The sequence below is a fragment of the Juglans regia genome, chromosome 4, assembly GCF_001411555.2.
Source record: "Juglans regia cultivar Chandler chromosome 4, Walnut 2.0, whole genome shotgun sequence".
Taxonomy (NCBI): Eukaryota; Viridiplantae; Streptophyta; class Magnoliopsida; order Fagales; family Juglandaceae; genus Juglans; species Juglans regia.
In genome coordinates this window covers 33,554,950-33,578,814 of record NC_049904.1, presented here as the reverse complement: position 1 = coordinate 33,578,814, position 23,865 = coordinate 33,554,950, and the positions used below count along the sequence as shown (strand labels likewise).

Below are 23,865 nucleotides of genomic sequence, written 5' to 3'. Positions count from 1 at the left end.
AACCAGCCCTAAATTTAGAGCACTAGCATTGGCTTAGCCAAATGCTAGTGAAAGTCATATTTTGAAGAATATCCACTAAATTTCTCCTACATTGGATTAGGTAAACACAATTCATATGGAAGATGAGTTACAGTAACTTCATCCTTAGAATCATATATGAAGGGAACTGTAACATCTTCATTCTAATATTTTATTATTTCATGTGTTTTCCTTTTTCTTCCCACTTTTGTGTCTCACGGCATGGTGGTTCCTTCCCGCGACAGAAATTCTAGGTTCTTCCCTCCCTATCAACCGCACGACGACTAAATCCAAAACGCACGAATGTGTTCCTTCTTTTGTGCACAATTGTGTTCCTTCTCCTTTCCTTCCCTATCTCTCACACGACTCTTTTTCTTTTCCTTCCCGCAAAAAATCCCACAACTCATTTCCAGCAACTCCTCATAACTTCTCTCTAGATCATATACCGGCAACAAGGTAACATTTGAAATTCTAAACTTAATTTTTCTCTATTCATTTTGCTCGGTTTGTTTGGGTTTGAACCCATTGATTTTGTATACTCCATTTTTGCAAATGGGTTTAATGGTTGCAAAAGTAGCGGATTGTGTGAAGAAGAAATCGATTCTAATTGATCTGGCATTTCGAGTGAAATCTCCGTTGATCTTAGCAGCAGAGCACAATGGCGGAGTTGAAGAATTAAAGATCCAAACTCTCAAATTCGCAAACTCCTTCTGATCTTGCTACTTGAATCCTGGAGGTAAGGCTAATCTTATGAGATTTTTTTGAATTATCCCTTCTAAGAATTGAAAATAATTGTTAACATTCTCGTCGCTAAACTCATGATGTATAAATGTGTTGTTTTCCATTTTCTAAATACGAAAAACATGGTTTCATTAATTAAACACTTGAATCATTCTGGGTGTCTTTCTCGATATCTTAGGGCAATGTTGTGATTTCGTCTATTCCCTTTCTCTCTAGTAGGACCAGGTATTTGATGTTAAAAAATGGATTTCTCTAATTTGGCTGTTCCCTTTCATCTATTCCCTTTCTCTCTAGTTGGACCAGGTATCTGTTCCCATTATCATATATTAATTATTCTAATCAATGCCTTATTTTTGCACCTTTTACCCTTATTATGCACAACAAAGAATATCTATTATTTTGGTTAGAATTAATCTTTGGATCAGCTACTGTTTGGCAGCAGTCGGAGTACACCTTACGTGTCAGCATAAATTTTTTTTTTCTGTCCTCTCTCATTTTTGTAGACAACACATTTCAAATTCTTTTTTTATTCTCTTGCCTTTAACAAAATTTGAGGAGAGAGAGATTGGAGAAATTTGAGGAGAGAGAGGTCGATGAGAACTTGAGTAGAGAGAGAGAGGGGCCGAGGAGACTTGAGAAGGGAGAGAGAGGGAGACTTGAGGGGAGAGAGAGAGAGAGATTGAATGTGATGGTGATGTTGATGGCCTGACATAAAGTTGAAAAAGATAAAAAGTGTAGGGTGTGTGGTAAAATAGTGGTTGCTCTATAACATAACTCTTTTGGTTAATTCACTATGTTGACAAGTAAGATGCAGGGTTATTTGTAGGAGGTCATGAACTTGGTAAAATCTGGGTGAGTTTGGTTACCAAACTCATCTCAACTCATCATTATAACTTTTTCAAATTCCAATATAAAATATAATAAACAATTCAACTTTTTCAAATCTCAAAATAATAATAATATTAAAAAATAATATTCTAACAATATTTTATCATCTCAACTCAACTCAACTCAACTCACTTCAACATCCAAACACAACCTTAAGGTTTTAGAAGCATCTATTTTCTTAATAATTTCCCAGCAAGAGGAATGGATGGAAACATTTTAAGACTCTCAGTTATTGAAGGAACTGATACAAAGTTACAAAGGTTGCAATGTTCATGACGTTTGACATTAAATAATTTTCATGGTAAGCAACCCTGTTACTTGTTTCCATCATGGGAAATAGATTAGTTTGGACAGTGCGATGATCTGAGTTTATTGTATATTGTAATTTTCTGTATATCACAGCCAAGCATTTATGAGAAATAAATAACCAATTATAGGAACTAACAAATCTAATTTACTGTAAACTTCATTAACAAGAGTGAAAGTGAAAAAAAAGAGGTGCAGTGAAGGGAGAGATCAGGGGTAAAGAATTAGATGCTTAAGAAAAAATTGCAGTACTTATTTTATGTGTAGCTTTTGTCTTTCATGCTCGACATGAAAAACATGAACGAGATATATAATAAAGTCATATGATAGTTGTACTTATTATTGCTTATTTATAAAGTCATTTACTATTGCTAGTGCTTGATCTTTTCATTTCCAGAAATTAGTGTTGATCCTGTTCCTATATATTCCAGAAAATCCTTTACTGTTGCTACTGATTATTGCTCAAATTAGTGCTCCTGAAATTAGTGCTTCTTGGTTGCGATAAAACAGATGCTAGTGCTTCTTTTCATTTTCAAACTTTTAAGTGGAGCCATTTAAAAATATATTTCCATCAAGAGCATTGACATGTATTTTCAGATCACATGTATTTTCAACCAAGTGATCATATATTTTCAAGCAAGGAGGTAATTATAAAGAGCATTGATATAATTTTTTTTGTTAACATCTACAAAAACTAGCTTGTCAAATTTATAGATTGTTGGATTCAATACATGAAAATGAATATGATCTTTGGAGCTGGCTATTGGAGATTATGAAAATAAAAATAAAAAATATTTAAAAAAAAATTAAATAAATATTAATAATAAATAATAATAATATTTTATTATTATAGAGAATGTGATTACTAATCCAATGTAAATTTTAAATTTTGAATGATTAGTTAAAAGTAAAAAAATTAATTATGTTTTTCATTGATTCGACAAATTAATTATTCGAACAATGATTCCACAAAATTTTTGTAAAGAGTTAATGCAGCTTGATTTGTCTATCTAAGTTTCAATGGTCAATGGTCGAGCGTACTTAACAAAGCTGCAGCAGCAAAAACTGTTACATAGGTTCAATTGTCACGTTCGCAAGTGATCAATCGTATATATATATATACATATAAAATTCTGTATAAGCAACATAAATAGGAATTTCACCATCGTTAGATATTATGTAAAATAGATCTCATTCTTTGGACGTTAGATCAATAATATCATAGGTCTTTTTTATTATTATTAATATTAAAGACACAAGTAGGAATAGAATTTAAAGAAAAGAATTTAATTTAATTGTAATTATCACCACAAAAAATTACTTTCAGTTATTTTTAATCAAAATAAATTTATTTTTATCACAAATAATCATTTTCGTGAATAAACTCGTTCTAACTGAGCACTCCCCCACCCAATCCCACAAAGACACATAGAATGACGGAAACGACCCTCCACAACGTAACCGCTAACCGTCACTAGTGAAATCCGTTTTGAAGAATCCGGAGAAATCCCTCCCAACACAATTGCGTGCGTGTAAAACAACAAAGAAGCGTACGCGTCCGAGGCAAGAAATCATACCCCAATAAATTTTCTTTTTTTTTTAATCTTTTGGGTTTAATCCAATCACCATTGTCCTGCGACCTTTTAATAACTGCATAGCTATATATATGCATGAGTTTGGGATCTTCTTTTTCCTCTAAATCAAGCTTTCTTGCCAGTTTCTCTCGTTTTCGCTCTCCATCCACAAGACACGTCCCTTTCAAAGAATAACAGATCCTTCTTCCAAAGGTACATATAAAGTTCCATTTTTTCGAAAGAATGTCTACATCCTGCGCATGCAATTGGTACCTTATTGATCATGGGTTTTGTTTCAATGTTTCAAACTGCTTCCGATAGTTTTCCATTGGAACTGATCAGCGTTTTGATCCCGTCAAATGGACATTAGCCACAGATAACAGCTCCTGTCGTGTGCTTTTCCTTGTTCTCGAAAACTTTGTTTTGGTTGAAAACATTGATATCTGCGTATTCGTCTTGCTTTTTGTTCTTTAAGGATTTTTCGTTTTCAATTGCATCGGTTTTTCTTGATAAAGTTGCTAAATAAAGAAACTTGGATTCCATGTGTTGCAGGAACTTTTGGCGGCGGGTGTTTTGACGTACGTGTAGGGAATAAAAATGTTGGGGGGTTTCATAACCAGATGTCTTCTGTATGTTCCATCAATATTTATTGATTTTTGGTCGTAGCCAACCTGTTTTGATTGATTTCTTTTCATTGGTTTTTAGAATTAGAACGGGTTTTTGTCCTTCTTAATTTTGTTTTGACTTTGATTGCCGGGACGTGACAGGTTGCTTCTTGGGTATGCATATCCTGCATTTGAGTGTTACAAAACCGTGGAGAAGAACAGAGTGGAGATTGCAGAACTCCGTTTTTGGTGTCAATATTGGTAACATGCATTTCTTTTATTCAATTTTTGCGGTCTTTTCGCATCATGTTAATTAAGTTACAGGGCTTTAATAGTATAGATCATATATATCACCAGGAATCCCAATGGTCCTTGTAAAGGGGCTTTATAATTATATGGGGAAAGAATTCATGAGAAACGAGGCCATTTTTCATAATTTATAGGCGAGAGATGAGTCTTTTAGTTGGACATCAGGAGGCTCATCGATTCAGGCTTTTGAAGAATGATGTTTAGGTTGTGCTTGGATGTTGAAGTGAGTTGAGTTGAGTTGAGTTGAGATGATAAAATATTGTTAGAATATTATTTTTTAATATTATTATTATTTTGAAATTTGAAAAAATTGAATTATTTATTATATTTTGTATTGAGATTTGAAAAAGTTGTAATGATGAGTTGAGATGAGTTTGGAATCCAAACGAAGTCTGTTTTTCTATCACGACTGCTTCTTGGGTCTGTAATGTCACTATGCTTAAATTAATGTTATTGTAGCATATGAATGAAATCTAACTTGGTCAATATTTATTTTGCAGGATTCTTGTGGCAATGCTTACGGTTCTTGAGAGGATCATGGACATATTCATGAGATGGTATGCCTAGGTCTCATGCTCGGTCTTTATTCAACTTTGTAAATGAACTCATATGCCAAACTTCTGTGAAGGTTTCCATTGTATGGGGAGATGAAGGTGGCACTTGTTATCTATCTATGGCATCCAAAGACAAAGGTAAAATTAACTACATAGGAAGGAATTTTTCATGGGACTTTGGGGGAAGGGGGGCTTGGATTTTGCATAAATTCAAAGGAATTCATACTGCCATATTCACCTTACCATGTTGGTTCTTTTGCATATTGAAGGGAACTGGTTATGTGTATGAGACCCTGTTCCGGCCGTATATATCAAAGCACGAAACAGACATCGACAGGAAATTGCTGGAGTGGAGAGCAAGAGCGTGGGATTTGGCCATTTTCCACTGGCAAAACTGCTCGCAATTAGGGCAGTCGATATTCTTCCAAGTGCTGCAGTACTTGACTGCTCAGTCCGGAAGGTTCGACAACACTAGAAATGAGGTAGATCTTCTCTCATTAGACCCCGTGGATTGGTATCGAATGCATATTCCTTACAATCTCCGTCAAAGCCTCAATTTTAAACATATTCTGAATTTTGAACAATTTGAGGTAAAGGAATTAAGGAAAATGATTGGTTATTAACCTTGCCAAGCAGGAGCTAACTCATCACGACATGGTTTGTCTTATCAGCCACGTCCAATCAAAATGTAGTACTAGGACATTTCGGGAGGTTTTAAGATTATGGAAAATGATTGGTTATTTAGCAATGGTGATATCAGGAACAGTGAGGTTTTGCTTTCAATTACGGAAAATTGTAAACATTGGGCCACATAACGTGTTCCTTTGATAATTAAACTAGCATTTCTATGAAAGAAAGTACTTCGACTTTGAAGCTCTTGACCAATCTTTGCAGAGGGCCGACAGTCATGGCACGGGAACGTCCCAGCCTACCCCAAATGGTGCACCCAACACGCAAGCCAGTTGGTCAGGCAAGATCAAGAAGTGGCCTCCGAGTCCGACTGCATCGACAAAGCCCGGTGGCACATTCAACCGGGTCATTGTCGAGCGAACCAAATCCAATGTCGTAGAAGTTCATCCCGACAACCAAGCAGAGCACTTGCACGCTGAAGACGCGTCCGACCCGGAAAACCACGCGAGCCCAAAGCCACACCAGGCTTTCCTACAGTTTAGGCGCTCCAAAAAACACAATTGAGAATTGTATAAATACCTTGATTTGGTCGGTGAAGCTCAGGTTTCTGAATGATATATACCTTAATTCTTTTCGAAGAAGTTGAATATTCATTTCATTCTTCTTCTCCTGTGATATATATACGTATCCCCGTTCTTGTGGGGTTCTCGTTGAAAATTGTGTAAAAATTATACCAAATTCACAGGAAATTAAAGAGAAGAAACTATTCTGTCAAATCAACATTCACACACATACAAGTCATTGGTATCAGTGGGTCGCCGTGAAGACGCGCGATTGCCGTTAACGTGGCCTCTGCTATCTGCTCTTCCGGAGGCCAAAGGCGCGGAGTATCTGATCGAGAAGTCGGGTTGCGGCGGGAACGAGATGACTCTTGATGAAGTCGAGGCAGTCGGTGAGGCTGGAGGAGAGTCTGAGACAGAGGCGGCTTAGGAAGTGTGAGCCGGAGGAGCCCGGGGAGGAGGACATGGGCTGGAGGTAGGCCCAGGCGGCCTGCTTCACGAGGCGGTTGCGGATTGGGACCTCGTAGCTGGAGGTGGCGGCAGAAGCCACGGTAGGAGGCCCGACGGCGGCGCCGGAGGATGGAATCAGATCTTTCAAGGAGGTGTAGGCTTGAGAAGACTTGAGGGAGGACAAGAGCTCGAAGTTCAGCACCGGCGCGATGCCGTTTTGGTACGGGAAGGTGTTGGAGCAGTGAAGCGGCTTCGCGGTGCTGTTGGGGAGAGAGAGCTTTACGGGAAGCTCCACTGGCGTGGCGATCGAGTTCCCGCGCCGTAGAGCCGACGATCGCAGAGGCAGCGGCACTGGTTTCAGCGCGGCGGAGTCGTCCATAGAGGGTGAGAGGGAGAGAGATTTTCAGGTTCAGTTTTCAGTAGAAAGGCAGAGGCTGAAGGTGGTTGCGGCTGATACCTCTTCGCTACTGTTGAGCATGGACGTCCGTTGTCTGTGTCTTTCCTTAAAACTATTTGCGTGTTTGAACGTGCGTCTCCGTATTTTCTTAAATTCCGTATAATGCCCATAACACTTTCGATATTATAGTTTTATCCCCCAAATTTTTTTTCTTTCCAATTTATTAGCACACTGTTCTGAGTTTTGTTTAAAAAAAAAAACCGGTAGATAAAGATATTACATAAAATATATAGAAATGATATTCGCAATCTATAAGTATTATATAATTATTTAAAAATAAATAAATAAATATAAAATTTATATAAAAATAAATTAATTTTTTAGTTATAGATTATATTTTTTTCAGAATGACTACATATTATTTATATATTTTATGATTGTATGTAATATTATTTTAAAATTAATCTATAAATTAATCTAGTTTCATGAAATTTAATATATATATTTTATAATAAAAATAATTTTATAATTTGATATATCACATCAAATTATATTAATTTATAAATTTATTTTTATATAATACCTATATTTTTATTAAAAATATATATATATACAAAGAAAAAAACATATAATGTCGAAGAAAAATGCAACACGCAACTGCTCAAAAGAAAATAAAAAATTGTGGCCTGCGTGGATAAGCTTTCCAAGTCTTTCAGTTGACTACAACAACGAAAGAAGCAATATTACGTTGCCTGCATTTTCTATATATTCATTGCTTGTTGACTTCATGCCAACTTTACAAAAATGGTGCCCAAGTCACTATTGTTACTTTTTCTGTTTATCTTCTTCCCCTCAATATCATTTCTGATTAGAGAAATGCTACTTGTAATCGTGAGTGTATAAATATCGTATAATCATTTTAAAAAAAATGAATAAATATGAGATCTACATGAAAATAAATTAATTTTTTAATAGTAGATCCCACTCTTTTTTAAAACAACTACACGACGTTTATACATTCTACGACTGTATGTAGCATTACTCATAACCTTATGCTTACTGTAAAACCTCCCCTGTTTGGCCAAGATTGTACTCTCCTGAACAATGTTAGTGAAGGAAAAAAAAAAAAAAAGGAATATTGAACTTTTATCTTGTCAGTGTGAAATGTGCGACTTTCATACTGATTTTGAAATATAAATTTTTGAGTAAATAATGCATATTTTCTTCATGACTTTTTTAATTATTTTATCCCCTCATTGATGGTGACAACATTTATTTTAGTATTGTATTACAATTGTGATGGAAAGAGTTGTTGTCTAAAGGCAACATGACAGGTATTTGGATCCTATCATCTTTATCCGTAATGTCCGATAACCAAACAATTTCCTTCTACTTCTCTACCACTTGAATGGATGTATCCCGGCTACTAAAATGGTGCAAGTCTCAAAATTGTCCATCTGAAAATGACATGCGAGTCCAACTGCTAAATTAACACAGCAAAAATTCCCATCAACCAATGGCAAATTAACGTGGTCCTGGACCATGTGCTGTCCCACTCTGTGGCGCACTTTAGAGTTGAGACAAGACCTCCTAGGCAGCCGAGCTCCACTTACAATACGTACATACACCCACCCTCCAGTAAGCGTAAACGACTATGGCTAACTGCCAAAATAACGGATACAATACAACCAACATCGAATCATTCAGCCCTTTCATATATTTATTTGATTTGCCTGAATTTTTCAGAACACTTACAACCCCTAATCTTTTGAGTTAAATGTTCACATTCGCAATCAAATCTAAACTACGGTACGCATATGACTATTAGTAAATATGACTGAAATACATAGGAAATAAAATTTATGAGTTTCTATCGCCATAGTGGAATGTCAAATATTACAACCTTAGTCTATACCAAAGATTAGGATCATACAAGTAGATCAAACTGGGGCAGGAGAAACAGCAGCCTGCTGCCTTACAATATCCAGTGCACAAAACCTTCCTGCATGTATACCTTTGCAACAGCCCAAATTTCCCCATTTTTCTAAACAACAGACACCAAGCTGCTGCAAACAACTGGAAATGTACATATTTGCTTCTTTCTACCGTGTGCCATAACCTTATCCAATGTACCCATACTAAAGTAACCACTATACCTTCCAGGCTAAACATCCTCCATCTTAATTCCAAGAAAACTTAACTGTACAGTATAAGAATCAACCCCATCTACCAACCATTAGCTTCATTCCAAAAGCTTCCCCAATTCATTCACCTGGCAACCCTTTGGCATCTTTAAACCATTAGCTAAAAGACATAAAGGTTGCGGCTGGGATACAGACATGAGTTTCTTGATTCAATGCATTACCCAAATCAATATTCATTCATCTCTGAGTAGAATTAACAGCCATAGATGGCACTTCAGTGATCCCAGATAGTGGAGTTTCTGGAATTGGAGTACAGACATCAGCTATTCCAAAGTCAGTATGAAGCACATCCATCCCAGTCGATTCAACAGCTGCCATAGTTGGAGTCAAGGAGTTGAGCATCCAGAGAGTAAGGTATAAAACCACGTGGGGAAAAAACTGAGAAAAAGTGCTTCTAAGTGGAATACCATCTGTTTTCCACATATCTGTTATGCTGACTTCAGCATCTGACAGAAGCCAGTAATCTGCGTCATTCTGCAAAAACAAATAGACACATTGAGTCAAATGATACATATACTTCACCAGAGTTGGCTCTCAGTGTCCATAAACCCATGATATTATGCCAATAATTAGTTATAGAAATAAATCAATGAGACTAACGACACATACATCGACATCTGAGGGAACAATCTTCATCATGCCCCCAACAAAATCCTGTGAAGCATTTATATCATAGCACATATGATGGTTGGGTTGTGCCTGAAGAGTAAGTGTGCTCTCAGCGTTGACTACTGAACAGGAAGCCACTGGGAAGCTCACAGGTGGCTCAGCACCATTCATCTCCTCAAACTTCTCCTCAAATTGGCTAACAAACAATCAAATAGAGTTCAAGGGGGAGGGGAGTAACTTGTAAGATAGGAATTGACAAAAAAAAAAAGTGATACCACAAGACGCAAGGATCTAAGTGTTATACAAAGGGAATATAAGACATAACCTTACAAGTTATTTCAGCCTCAAAAAGAAGACAATAATACCTGACAAGGTAGACATCAATAGGAGCGACTGTGCTTCTAAGAATAATCCTATATCTCCTCTGTGTATAGTCAACAGCCTGACGTGTTTACAAGCAGCATCATGCATCAAATCAATGTTAAAACTTTTTTTTAATAAGTAAATCAATGTTAAACTTAACATGTATCTTCCTTCAATTTGTAGGATCTGGACTTACTTCATCTGGATCTGGGGCTTCCAGTGTCGTTCCATGTGGCGCTTTAATTGCTAACAGGGTTTCGTTCTGCCAAAGAAAGCCTAACAAACTAAAACACTATTGATCATAGGTAGAAGGTGAAGCCTAACAGTATAACATACAATGAACTGACCTGCAAGCAGGGTATGCCCTTAATATCTTCTTTGGTTACAAAAAGCCACCTAATATTATGAATATAACAGTCACCAGGGTGCAGAGCTTACAAAGCATGTGAGGTTTTTTCCTCTGAAAAAAATGCAGGAAAAAATTTTACTTTTGGTTGTTTTCATCTTCACTTAAATCCCTCAATCTTTCCCGCATTACCCTGCAACAGCTTGAAAGCATCAGCTTAAATTAACAATTTTGAGATACCAACATTTAATGTTTGATGAGTAAATCAACCATATAACCTTATCTGATCATCTAAGCTTTGCTCTTGCTTGAAAAGGTTTTCAAGTTCTGCCTGCAGGAAAAAAACAACAAGAACTTTCATATTCAGTGAAAAACTAATAAAATGCGTTCTTTCTTTTTATAAAAGGTAACTATAAATTGCATTTTTATTTTGCTTCCTCTTTGTCCTTCTTTGTTCCATGCCATGCTTATCATTCCATATTTACTGGCTGTCACTGACAGGACATCAGAGTTTGTGGATCCAATTACCGAATACCATATGGACATATACAATTCATAACAAATGAACTGGGAAATATTCTGACCTGTGATAGGAAAAACAATTACCTGTAATTCGGAGGCGTCATCTTCCACCACCCCTGGCCTTGATGCATCAAGTCCCCTAATCAGTCATTCAACCAATTTTTCAAATGCTAACTTGATAAGTAGAAAATCAAATCAAAGCTAATAAAAAACAAAGCAACATATGATATTTCAATAACACAAGTATCAAGCATTATTACTTCCAATGTATTCTGTTCTTGAGCTTCTTTTCAATGATACCAATGCCTTCCAATACATTTGTGATGTCATATATCCGCCTCTTCTGCACCTGTATCATTAGAAATTCTCATATTGGTCTTTAGTATAAATAAATACATATAATTAGATGGCTAAATAATAACCTCCAAAGCTCCTGCTGCTTTGTTTAAGTCAAGAATACCATCTTCTGCTTGCTTGAGCAAATTGATGAACCTTTTTGTCAACAATCCTGTAAAGTTCTCGCGCTTCGTCACTCTTAGTGCATATGGCAGCTTTTTATAAAACACAATCTTTATTGCATATGAAAACTCATTTAGATGCCAACACTTCAGCATTACCTAGGGAACTGTTGTAACGACAGTTGCCTGGAGTAAGAGAAGAAGAACCTGCATTAACGTACAAACTCTCTTGTTAAAGATTTTTTTTCCTGACAATGCTGGGGAGAGTACAGACTCTATGTACAAATCCATTTAGGAAGGGAGAAGCAAATTTAACCTATACAATAATACAACCGACTTAGTTTGTAGTTAACAGTACTCACCAGCATTTGACACAGGCGCTTGAAGCCCAGACCTGTTGCCCTTTGACGACTTCGGCCTGTTGTATATCCTCCCTTCTTTTATGGAAACAGGTGTGTTGAGAATACTGTTAACTACACAAGTATATCCAGGACCGGTAGCCCATTCGGCAGACTGAACCTCGTTCTCATCTGTTCCACTATTCCGCTTTAATTGCTGAAAAGTTACCAGCAGGTTTGCGAAATTACATCATTCCTAAAGGACTAGTCAACCACAACACCAATTATATGTATCTTTTAGTGGATGATACTACTTAATATCTATAGGGTTGGTGGCTTGATTTTACGAGGACATAAATAATAGAGATACATATTGCAGTTGAATTCCAACAAGGAGGCTCAACAATGCAACTACAATGAAGAAACTCCAAGTCCTTCCGATCATGTGAATTTCTATTAAATCCTGAAAGCATAGAATCAACTAAAATAACAAATTCAGCAATTCTTTATGTCACAAAAAGCAAAGCAATTACGAGCAATAAAAGTTTAGCACTAAAAAAGTTATCATTCCAATTATCAGTATTCCATCAAAGAAAACATAATACAAAGAATGTCATCATCAATCTCGTTAAGATTATCTACAAATCACCGACTAGTTACGTTACAGGCCAAGCGAAGCGTGTGCCTGAACCCAAAATGAGATAAAAAGAGAAATAATGATCATGAACTTACGGGCGATCTAACGACTATAGCTTCGGCTTCATGATCGGCGGCTCTATGAGAATCGACGGACGAGAAGAAGCAGTAGTAGTCATCGGGAAGTAAGAAAGGAGGCTTCGTCGATGCGAGTGCCGCAAGGTTCCGCTTCGGAGGCGGGGTTGGGAACTGGATCGAGCCGGTAAGTGGCGGTTCCGGGCAGTTGGGAGGTCGAGCGCCACCGGACATGGATGACCGAGTGATTGAACACCAACTTCTACTAGCGTGGAGGATCGGCGATAGGTATATGGTAATTGGAAGAAGAACTCGTGGGGAAGCGGAGAGGATGTGAGCGAAAGAGCAAAAGACGAGGGACGGAGGGAATTTAGTTTCGCATAGACGTGGCGGGAACCGCAGCGGAAAAAAGTAAATATTTGTACTTCGGCCCTTTAAGTTTAACGGTATTGTGTATTTGACCCCGTCAAATTTGGGTACTATTTTTTTGAAGCCCTCTCTAGTCTCTAGGTTGTAAGAAAAATGGGAAATTCAAAAGATTATATTCCAATTTTATTTTTGTCTTAAAACTCTATATCTGGATATATTAGTCTTTAATGATACAAAGTATAATGAATCAATTTTCTTTTCCAAATAGGATTTATTGGCAAGAAAAGTAATGTCAATTTTGTTAATAATTAATGATACATACAGTCGTGAAATACGTAAATATCGTGCAATCATTTTAAAAAATAATAAGATCTATTATTAAAAATTAATTTTTTTATATAAATCTCGTATTTATTTATTTTTTTTCAAAATGAGTATATAAGATTGAAAATATCATCTCTCTTTGCTAATAAAGAAAAAAGGCATAGTGTCGGCTCAGTTGTAAGGAACAAACCACCTTCCAAATCTCCAAAACCATGTGTTTCTAATTATGCGGATTGACTTTAACATTACTTTATAATTACCTTAATGCTGGTTTATATGCCATGCCTTTTCAATGCTTTAATATCTACAAGCAATATATTTTTCTCTTATAAAAGAAGGCCATATAATTAACAAACATGAGTGCGGTTTAGACCCGTGGTGGATTATTGGGGCATTATTTATGCCCATAAACGCGTTGTTGTAAATACAATATGGAATGCGGAATACTCTAACTATAAAGTGATTATATAAAAGTAATCTTACAAATTAATGTATCTTGATGTAATCTACCAGACTATAAAATTACTTTTATTTTAATACAAATCTGACGGCTCAAATGAGCCACGTTAGTTTATAGAATTACTTTCATATAATCTATTTGTGAATGTAACACCCCTTATACGGAATTTAGTGCCTCCCTTCGAAAAATATTTTGAAAAAAAAAAAAAAAAAAAGGAAAGAAAGAAAGAGGGAGGAAAAAACAATGTCATCGCATTAGAAATATTGGATCACTTTTATATCACAAAATCACTTGATATGTTTATCTTGAATAGGTGGTGTACGTGTATATATAGGAGAAGGAGAAAACGACCGTCGTTCCTACTATACTATAAAAGGACAGTTCACTTCTTGTCGTTACTCAATAAAACGCTGAAAAATAGGCTTTTCCTGATCATTACAAGCTTCTCAAGAGGGAAACAAGTTCTAGAATCAACCCTGTCACAGATTAAAAAGCACAAATAGGGAGTGAAAATAAGTGGTTTTAGAGCTTTAAAAAAAATGATCTTGAAAGCATATAATACAGTAGTTTTACTGTTTTTGAGCTTTATCACTTGGATAAGGTGCTTGATTAAGGATTCAAGCAATTATCACTTACTATAGGGAATGCTCACTAATTTTGGTGAACCACCTTTCTCATACACCGGTTTGCGATTGAATCTTATGCTTATAGGAAACTCCATCTGTTTCTCACAAACATTAAATGCACAGCAGAAAATATTATCATGTAAATTCACAAAAACTTCATTCAGCTCACAACATAAAACCGCCCTCCACCTGGTGGAGAGGAGATGTACTAAATCGTGAAGACAGGCAGAACAACATTTTTGCATGGAAAATGAAGGCCCTCGGCATCAGCCTCCTAGTATAACTAATGAATAACAGGAAGCAGAGAGAACAACACTGATAAGCGCTCCACTAAAATGGTACCAACTACTGTTCTTCAAGGGTTGAATCAGAAATTCCTCCAAATTAACCTATTGATGAGAAAAGAACCTACAAATAATAACATTAAGTGAAATGATGGAGAGAGTAAATAAACCTATTATGCACCAAACCTGTAACTCAAAAGGGTGTTTATTCCCGTCTTGGTAAACTTGAAAAATGACCAAAGCCAGATATAGAAAACTTGAGAGAAGCAAATTCTAATTCCATATCCATATTTTCTGTATAATCTCTAACTTTCAGACTTTAATGTCACCATACGGAGGTACTCCATCAATACAAATAAGCTAAATTCCTGAATTGTTCCAATTCTATTGGATGACCTCAAACCAAAAAACTTTCATCATCAATTTAATCTGCCTAACCTCAAACTTATTCATTAAAGAGTTAGGCTATGAATCCTAGTTTCATTACAGATAGTAGCGCCAGCGCTATTCATATGTGCACGAGAAATGAGAATAAAATATGCCCGAATAACAGATTTTATGACTTCAAAATCAACATATAGTTTTTTTTATGGTTCTTCAGAATCAACATATATGCGAAGAAACAACTCAGATCAGTGTCTCATTCAAATAACCTATAGTATAGACAAAAATTCTTATACATGGATAACAAATGCTGAAGATAGTTTATGTCGCACGGATAGCAATATTTTCTACCTTGTTAAAACATAATTATCGGCATCATATTATAAAAGTTTTTAACTAGGTAAAAAGTCAAAAATTCAAAAAGTCAGAAATATTATAATGTAATATGATGTTTTCAACAACATAAAAGCTATGTACGTCTCCAACACCCACAAATTAACTCCGTCAGATTGATGCAACATACAGTTACCTTAACCTCCAAAACCACAGGCAATCCATAAGGTCCATCGGATAATTCGATTAAATTTGGACTTTAGAGTCTTTTTTTTTTTTTTTTGGAATAAGAGAAACACCTCGGCCAAATTCACAGTTAATTTTTCAAAAACTTGAGAAACACACACACACCCCCAAGTTTCCATGCTAACTCATACGAGTCTTGCGAAGTAACAACAACCGTGTTTCCAAAAATTTCAGTCCTGATTAATTCAAGGGCCTTAAACCTTTGAAGGTTCACGTGGGCTAAAAGAGTCTTGCTATCCATAAGCCTCACACTCTGTACCCTTATTTAAAAACATGTTATTTTATCTTTTTATCCTATTTTACATACAAACATATCTGGAATCATTTTTATTACGTGGGTAAAAAAATAAAATAACATGTTTTTAAGGGGGGTGCAGGTATGAGGCTTATGTCTAGAATTTTTAGGGATAAAATATCAACATCAATCAAGTGGTGTTATATCAATGTGTTTATAACCCCACGACTCGTATCAAAGGCCATGATTTGACACAAGTACTATCGGATGCAAGGGCTATTCCCGCGGTAGTGTGTGAGTAAGAGCATATAAATTGTATGACAGAATACACATTTCGCAAACAACATCCGCCAATGGAAACATGTCAAAGACAGATTAAATCCAATTTTATTCTATACCTTTAAAATGAATATCACAATTTGTACACCACAAAGGAGAAGTTCTCAACGGTATGGAAGAATAATGACATACCTCCACTCGATCACGGAATTGCGCCTCACTCATCTTTAACAATACAGGGAGAGGAAAGCACACACCTTTATCTACACAACACTGGTGCCTAGGCTTGATCCTATTCTCTAAGCTAAACGAAAAGTAATGCGGAAACTCTTTCAGCTCCTTCAAATCCCTCCCCATTTCCACCACAAAGTAATTGAATTTCGGCTCGAAATTGCCTTCAACACTGTAATTAAACAGCTGTGGGAATCTCCGAAACATCGATACCGCGTCTCGATGCGAAAACCCGATATTTTCGAAGTACTCGATTCTGGGTATAAGCTTTTCTTCGACACTAGTGGAAAGCAAATACGTGTGCTTGTTTACCTCGGAGATGCCGATACTTTGGAGAAAGTATAGGGTGGGGCGGAGACGTTGCTTGACGCTGCAGGCTAGCAACCTGGGCCGTCGGTGGATGACGCGCTTGAGGTCGGAACCGTTGACGCAGACCTCGCGTAGGAGGAAGGTGAAGACTGGGACGATGTCGGAGACTCGGGAGGTAATGATTTCGGGGCACATGCCGGCGATTCTGCGGAACTCGATGGCTGTGAAGCCCAAGGAGGTCATGTAATCAACGGTGGATTTGATGTCGGAGAGGGAGGCGGAGACGATCGGAGGGTTGTGGTTGATGAGGGAGAGAAAATCGAGGCCAATGGACTCGAGGTAGAGCATTTTCTCTCTGAACTGGGAACGGCGAAGGTTGGGTTGATGGGGAACTGGACGAATGGGGGGCGATATGGTCGGAACTTCCGAAGTACGAGGGAGTTTAAGCGGAAGAGAGAGAGTTGCATTGAGAGAAAAAATTGGGAAGTGGGCGTTTTTTGGGCTAGAAAGTGAAGCAAAGTCATAGTGGGGAGAATGGAAACGGGATTTCGGATGGAAAGAAGAGGAAGTGAAGGAGGAATTGGAGGTGGTGAAGAGGAAATGGATAGTTTGTTGGTGCATTGTCTGGGCGCTACATGGCTGACGGTGTGAGCAGAGGATAAGGGCATTTAAGGATTCTGAGTTACACGATTTTAGAAGATTATCACGTGTAAGTGAGACTAGAGACTCCCAAGTCCAGAGTGTGCAATCTGAAATCCAATAGAGAGAGAGAGAGACGGAAATTTCAAATAAGGGAAAGACAAGGGCCCAAAAGACCACGGATCGGACCCTGTTTATTATTAGGACGGGCTTGTGCTATTGGTCACGCGGCCCCTTAACGCTACATATTACAAAATTGTCCTTATCGTTACTCATGTTCTGCAACTTAAATTACTTAAAGAGGGTTTAGGATCAAGGTCGACTCGTTAGTTGTACTTGTATCTGTATATATAGCTAGCGTTCTTTTGAAAAATCTAATACATATACTAATAAATGTTTTGTGTTTTATTTTATGTCTTTACTATTTCTTAACTTTCAAATTTAGACGAAAACATCTTTTTTTTTTTCATGTGTCGCGTCATCAATTTCTTAATTGTATAGGATTACCTCTCCTTTAAAAAAAATATTACCTCTTAAATAAGTATCACAAACTAAAAATGAAATTCATAAAGAGTGATATTATTTGAAAGCATTTATATCACATTTCATTTATATGACATAATTTGATTTATAAGATTTATAATTTATAATTTATAAAATAATTATATTTATATAATATATTAAATTTATTTTACAGTAAAAATAATTTTAGTATCATATTTAAGTAGGTTAGTTTAAAACTTGCTTTTATAAATTAAAAAAAAAATTACAGCTAAATCATTTATCAACTTCTAATTTGCAAGCTCAAAGAGTCGAAATTTACCTCCTAGGATTCTTTTGGTATTTCACCCAAAATGTATGGAGCCGATTTCACTTTGAGGAAAATACGGCATGATCCTTCCCACCAAACCTACACCCTTCTCCGTTATCCTCTCACGGACTTTTTTCCTCCACCGAAGACTTACCCAAGCCAGAGCCAGATAGAGAGTGAGCGAGTGAGCTTCTCTACTCTTGTCCCCTGTCCCTGAAAATGGCCTGCTCTGCTGCCTCCACCACTCTCTTCTCCTCAAACCCTCGGGCTTTCTCCATCAATTCCGCCTCTCCCATCTCCAACCCCTTCTCTCAATCCCTAACCATCCCCAAGTCCTTCATCGGCCTCCGTAAACCCCTCCAATCCCATGCCCCTCGCTCCGTTTCGCTCACTCGCGGCTCCCGTTCTCGACGGAGCTTCGTCGTCAGGGCTTCCGTAAGTGTTTCTATCCTATTATATGTTCCCGGTTCTTGTATATTCGGTTCTCGCGGGGATGCTAAACGCTGAGTTTTTTTTTTTTTTCCGTCGGCATTGTTGCTTCTCATCGTCGTATTGTCAGCTCCAATGGAAATATTCTAGGGGAGATCAATTTTATTTTATCTTTATCTGTTTTCAATTCTTATATGTCTTACACTATTTCTCTTTGCACAGACCGACCTTCCATTGGTTGGAAATATAGCACCAGATTTCGAGGCGGAGGCTGTTTTCGATCAAGAATTCATCAAGGTAGCTTATAAATCGATGTTGAAAATTGCAGCAGTGCTTGTGGTTTTTTCTTGCAATTATATTTGGGTCCTTAAGTATTTGGATAATTATCCAAAGTACTTGGGTAGAATCTTATGTTATGATATATTTTTATGGATCCAAATCCAATTCTCATGCTCTTTCTAAGTTGGAGATTTGTGCACGTTTCCATATAATTAAATCATCTTCCTTTCAGGTTAAACTCTCCGAATACATTGGAAAGAAATATGTCATTCTATTTTTCTACCCATTGGACTTCACATTTGTTTGTCCTACAGGTGCGTTTGATACTGAAATAATCTTAATTGAAAGTTTATGTACTAGTGGATGCTAAAGTTTCCCCTTATTCTCTATTCTCTTTTTCCTCATTTGTAGAGATCACTGCTTTCAGTGACCGCCATGCAGAATTTGAGAAGCTAAACACGGAAATATTGGGTGTCTCAATTGACAGTGTGGTAAGCCATTCCCTCCATCTAATTGAAGGCTTTAAAGCCCATGGTCGGCTACCCTCTCATTTTTCCAGTTTAAAAATTTGTTTAAATTCAATAAAATGGGTCTATAGTTTATTTTTAGCTCAGAAGCTTATTTATATGGAGTTTTCTGCTGGATCAGCACCTTCAATATATGTATTGTAGTACCATAGTCAGGTATCGGCTGATCATTCTAAACTTTGAGAGAACTGATGTGTGCTATTTCATTGTCTTTTGTGTTGGGACGAAGTGTGCCCATTGTTAGTAGAAGAACATTACTGCTATGCCCTGAATTGGAAATTGTTTAATGGTATTTATGTTATCCTTGGTGTAGTTCTCTCACCTTGCATGGGTCCAAACAGACAGAAAGTCAGGTGGGCTTGGTGATCTGAAATATCCCCTGATTTCTGATGTCACCAAATCAATCTCCAAGTCCTATGGTGTGCTAATCCCAGATCAGGTAGGAGATAATCTTTTATGGCTAGAATCTCATTTTAAAGAACAATGTTTTTTATTTTTTTTTCCTTGTATAAATCAAACCTCAATGTTTGAGTTGGTAAGAACACAGATAGGTTCTGTACTGTGCATGTGATACCAGTCAGATTATGCTATTGCCGTATTTAGCATGTTGAATAATAACATGTAATGGTCTGCTGCATGTTGTGAATGTGAAGCCCAAACTGGTTTTTCATGGTGTTTCAAAAACTAATCTTGAAAATTGTGAAGTGGCATGATCTAGTTAAAAATGTCGGATCGTGTGGCAGTCTTGGCCAACTCCTTGCAGTAAGTTGGAGTTATCTAGGTATGCTAAAAATTGATGACTTTGGGACTTTTATCAGGAAACGTGGCACAAGGCAAATATTACAGACTTGATCTTTGGAATGGCTTCTAATATGTTACTACATATTACCATGCTGTTGTCTCTTTTGTGGTTTTATTATAATTTGACTCACGTATGTATACACACACATTGCAGAGTAGAAGTTTCCAACTATTTCTGGTAGACGTTGCATATATTATACGATTTTGTTTCAAAAGCTTGTGTTTCATTGTGTGTATATTGTATGCATTTGGTCTGATATCATGAGTGGAGATTTGATCTTTAATTGAGTAGTACAAGATTGGATGATAAGGTGTCAGGTCTAAACTGCGGGTGGGTCTGTATTATAACTTTTCTCTTTTGTTCCCATTCCTCAGTGCTTTTACTGTTTTTTAAATTGTTTTTAAAATATACAGTTACTTGTTTTGTGAAGCAAATGGTGAAAGCATGTTGACTTTTCAGTTCAGTTGGAAATTTTTTTTTAATATTGTGCTCTCTAAATAGAATGGAGAACAAGCAATGCAGAATGGATGGCATAATTTAAATGCTTCTAAAATGCCAGGATCTTACTTTTTCTAGTTTTTCTCCATTAGCTACAGCTTTGTTTCCACCATAATTTGCACATATTTTCTGTCTTAGAAGTTTTCTTTCAATCTTTTAGGGGATAGCATTGAGGGGACTTTTCATCATTGACAAGGAAGGAGTCATACAACACTCCACCATTAACAATCTTGCCATAGGCCGGAGTGTTGACGAGACAAAGAGAACACTCCAGGTAATTATATCCTCAAGGGCAAGACAACGACTGAGTGATAAATTCTTTACGACGTTTCATGTTTGTATTATTAGAACAGAGTTAAGTTCTTATTTTTTATTTGTTGACTTCTGAATTGGTCATTGTTGTTTTATGTCCCGCAGGCTTTGCAGTATGTGCAGGAGAACCCCGATGAAGTGTGCCCAGCTGGATGGAAGCCAGGAGAGAAGTCCATGAAGCCAGACCCCAAGCTCAGCAAGGAGTACTTCTCAGCAATATAGAGTTGAGCTACCATTTATGACCCCAGTTGCGTGTTTATTTAAATTCGAGAGGTGTAAAGGAGTTTTGTATTTGTGTAATATCTTTTAAGTTGTCGTGAATTTTGAGCGGTGGATTGTGCGAATAAATTTGGGACTTAAACCTGTTTTTCAGAATGTATTGATGTAGCAAAGTACTCTATTATCATGTGTTCGAATCGTGATTCAGATTCAGTTGGATCGGAGTTGCTACAAGCAACGAAACATGGGTGCCAGTTTAAGCCAGCAGGCCGGGATTACAGCTGAGAGAAGCAAACCTGTATATTGGTAAGTCTTGTGCAGTTGGTTCAATCTTGGGTGATTAAGCTAATAGAACATTTTGAGGGGTTTTAGGAGTGGGAAATTGATATGTAAACCTCAGCCTATGATGTTGTCGTCATTTCAACTTGGTGCTTGTTACATTCTTATAAATTGAATCATACGACAATGCATCGGTCTAAAGTAGAAGAAAAGGTGAACAATTTCGTGGTTTTTACCTAAAGTGCATAAGGTAAGTAAAATTTACTTTATAATATAAATAACTTCTAATATAATATATCACATCTATTAAAAAAAAATAGTAATTCAATACGTTACCTCAAGTCAGTCATTATCTTTATGATTTTTTTTAATATATATATATATATATATATATATCTACCTTTTGAGGAAAATCTCTACTTGCTAGTTAGATAGACCTTTTCGTGAAGACTAGTTTCAAAGGTCGATTTTGGCACTAATTGGATTTTGTATAAAGCTAAACGACACGTCCTACTCTTTTTGGTAAGGACAATATTAGGGTGCCTACTAAATGTGTCCACTAAATAATTTGCACTAATATAAATAAATTTTTTTTACTTTTTTTTTTCTTTAAGTATTTCTCAAACATCCTTAATCATTAAAAAAGAAATAATAATATATATATATATATATAAATTTACTAATAGTCATTTTTTTAACTATTTAAAAAATAAATAATAAATAAAAATATATAAGTGAGCACGTTTGATGACCATATTTGATAATCATAGCATGCGGCTCTGCTTTCTCTCGGAAAATCTATGAGGTGGATATAGAAGATGAGAAACAGTTGGACGACAGTCCTCAAAACTTTTGAGGTACACGTGCGGCTAAGATTGTATCTTCCCTTTTCCAACTGTCCTCTTCGAAAATTGTTTAAAGCATTTTTCAAGGGTGAGAACGAAAAATCATCGAATGGTAGAGCTGCTACATGAGCATAGCTTATGTAGATAAAATAATTGCCAGCATAGATTCGAGTAATGCATAAGCCCTAGATAAAATAAATGAAATGTGACAACATAGGCAGAATCACTGAATCAGGGGCCCCCCCCTTCCCAGCTGCGCGCATTGTCATAGAAAGCTGCATCGAGAATCAATGAAAATAAATAACTTTTTTTTCTACATCTCTCGCTTACTCTAAACTTGTTTAGAAATTTAACACTTAATCCTATAATTCCTGCAAAAATTTGTCTATGCCAGAGGTCTGTCTGTATGATCTGTGAAGTTGCAACTTGCCACACATGAACCCCCATTTGCATAGAGGTATGACATGGAAAGCTAGCTGTTTGCTTTAATTGTATTAATTGTTTATTATTTTTATAAAATAATAATAATAAATTGGATAATTAAATTCAATCAGACTATTGAAAAGGATCTCAATTGTTAGTCAAAGATTAAAGGGAGGTCCTGAATTTCTTTAAGGTTCTTTTGGAAGAAGATCTTATATTAAATGGTAAAAATTAATGCATATCACGAGATCCCATATTTCCAAATAAATGATTTTGTAGGTTATAATATATAGTAGCATACATGATATATGATTCGGTTGTTGGAATGTTCCTTTTTTTTTGTATTTTTTTCACTAATAAAAACCAAGACCCTAAGATTTCTTGACATTTTGGTTGATTGCTGCGGATGATCTTTAATGGATTGCATCATATCAGATCGGTCTACGTAACCAAATGCAATTGGATATTAACAAATGCTTAGAAAATCAATAAGTAAAATGTACATTTAAACATTATCATGTGCATGCCTCACATATGTTCCCCTACCCACCTCATGCCATTGACTTGTAAGGAAGCAATCAATTCCAATCCCCATAATGTTGGGTGTTAAAACACATTTAATATATAATTATTATTACGATAATCGTATAGTTATTAAATGAATCTTACAAAAATAAATTCATAAATTTTTATGACTTAATTAAATGAATTTTTACTTTGTAGTGAGAATTTTTTATAAGATCAATATGAATTTATTACTAGACAAAAGTTTCAGAAGCTTTCCACAATATTAATGTTGCAATTAATCACGTGGACATCTTAAATTCTTCAGAGAAATTTTCGAAATATAATTAATTAATTTAATGTGGCAGAATCGGAATTGTGGTGGTGTCCAATACTTGTCCAGACATGTTCCCGTTCTTCCCTCTTTCACTCTGAATTGATGACATAGAATTAAAGCCTAAATAGTTAACAGGCAGCCCCAGTAGTATATACGTCTGCTGGAAACCTCAACCCCAACCCTAGGCCCCATATAATATCGTTTGTCATGATCAGATCTAGAAGTTCACCAAATTATAGAACCAGAACATATTGATGTGGATATATTCCGATGAGTTGTGCTGCATATGAAATATGAG

The 23,865-nt window shown here is 36.3% G+C and overlaps 4 protein-coding genes across 6 annotated transcripts; 2 read left to right on the top strand and 2 right to left on the bottom strand.

The window, feature by feature from the left end:
- The first annotated feature begins 3,640 nt into the window (after window positions 1-3,640).
- Window positions 3,641-6,415, top strand: LOC109013546 (putative HVA22-like protein g). 2 transcript variants are annotated; one of them, XM_018995683.2, is made up of 7 exons: window positions 3,641-3,740; window positions 4,080-4,156; window positions 4,295-4,393; window positions 4,942-4,998; window positions 5,070-5,133; window positions 5,265-5,477; window positions 5,890-6,415. In XM_018995683.2, the coding sequence occupies exons 2-7, from the start codon at window positions 4,125-4,127 to the stop codon at window positions 6,187-6,189; spliced, it is 765 nt and encodes a 254-aa protein (XP_018851228.2). In that variant the 5' UTR covers window positions 3,641-3,740; window positions 4,080-4,124; the 3' UTR covers window positions 6,190-6,415. The 2 variants fall into 2 exon arrangements, with proteins under 2 accessions (XP_018851228.2, XP_035545272.1); XM_035689379.1 differs by lacking the exon at window positions 3,641-3,740 and adding an exon at window positions 3,779-3,915 and having other exon boundaries at window positions 5,890-6,388.
- A 2,460-nt stretch (window positions 6,416-8,875) lies between these two features.
- On the bottom strand, window positions 8,876-12,952 carry LOC109013545 (transcription factor E2FA-like). Of its 2 annotated transcripts, XM_018995682.2 has the most exons (14): window positions 12,605-12,952; window positions 11,897-12,089; window positions 11,694-11,741; window positions 11,499-11,584; window positions 11,337-11,425; window positions 11,161-11,215; window positions 10,833-10,885; window positions 10,697-10,747; window positions 10,556-10,604; window positions 10,405-10,470; window positions 10,211-10,287; window positions 9,846-10,041; window positions 9,644-9,710; window positions 8,876-9,547 (listed from the first exon to the last, which is right to left on the bottom strand). In XM_018995682.2, exons 1-14 carry the CDS (start codon window positions 12,815-12,817, stop codon window positions 9,414-9,416), a joined length of 1,377 nt encoding a protein of 458 aa, XP_018851227.2. In that variant the 5' UTR covers window positions 12,818-12,952; the 3' UTR covers window positions 8,876-9,413. The 2 variants fall into 2 exon arrangements, with proteins under 2 accessions (XP_018851227.2, XP_018851226.2); XM_018995681.2 differs by having other exon boundaries at window positions 8,876-9,710.
- A 1,469-nt stretch (window positions 12,953-14,421) lies between these two features.
- Window positions 14,422-17,358, bottom strand: LOC109013544 (transcription termination factor MTEF1, chloroplastic-like). The gene is made up of 2 exons (XM_018995680.2): window positions 16,316-17,358; window positions 14,422-14,770 (listed from the first exon to the last, which is right to left on the bottom strand). Exons 1-2 carry the CDS (start codon window positions 17,282-17,284, stop codon window positions 14,747-14,749), a joined length of 993 nt encoding a protein of 330 aa, XP_018851225.1. The 5' UTR covers window positions 17,285-17,358; the 3' UTR covers window positions 14,422-14,746.
- An 816-nt stretch (window positions 17,359-18,174) lies between these two features.
- On the top strand, window positions 18,175-21,603 carry LOC109013543 (2-Cys peroxiredoxin BAS1, chloroplastic). The gene is made up of 7 exons (XM_018995679.2): window positions 18,175-18,548; window positions 18,765-18,839; window positions 19,054-19,135; window positions 19,233-19,312; window positions 19,662-19,787; window positions 20,809-20,922; window positions 21,066-21,603. Exons 1-7 carry the CDS (start codon window positions 18,333-18,335, stop codon window positions 21,180-21,182), a joined length of 810 nt encoding a protein of 269 aa, XP_018851224.1. The 5' UTR covers window positions 18,175-18,332; the 3' UTR covers window positions 21,183-21,603.
- The last annotated feature ends 2,262 nt before the right edge of the window (window positions 21,604-23,865 follow it).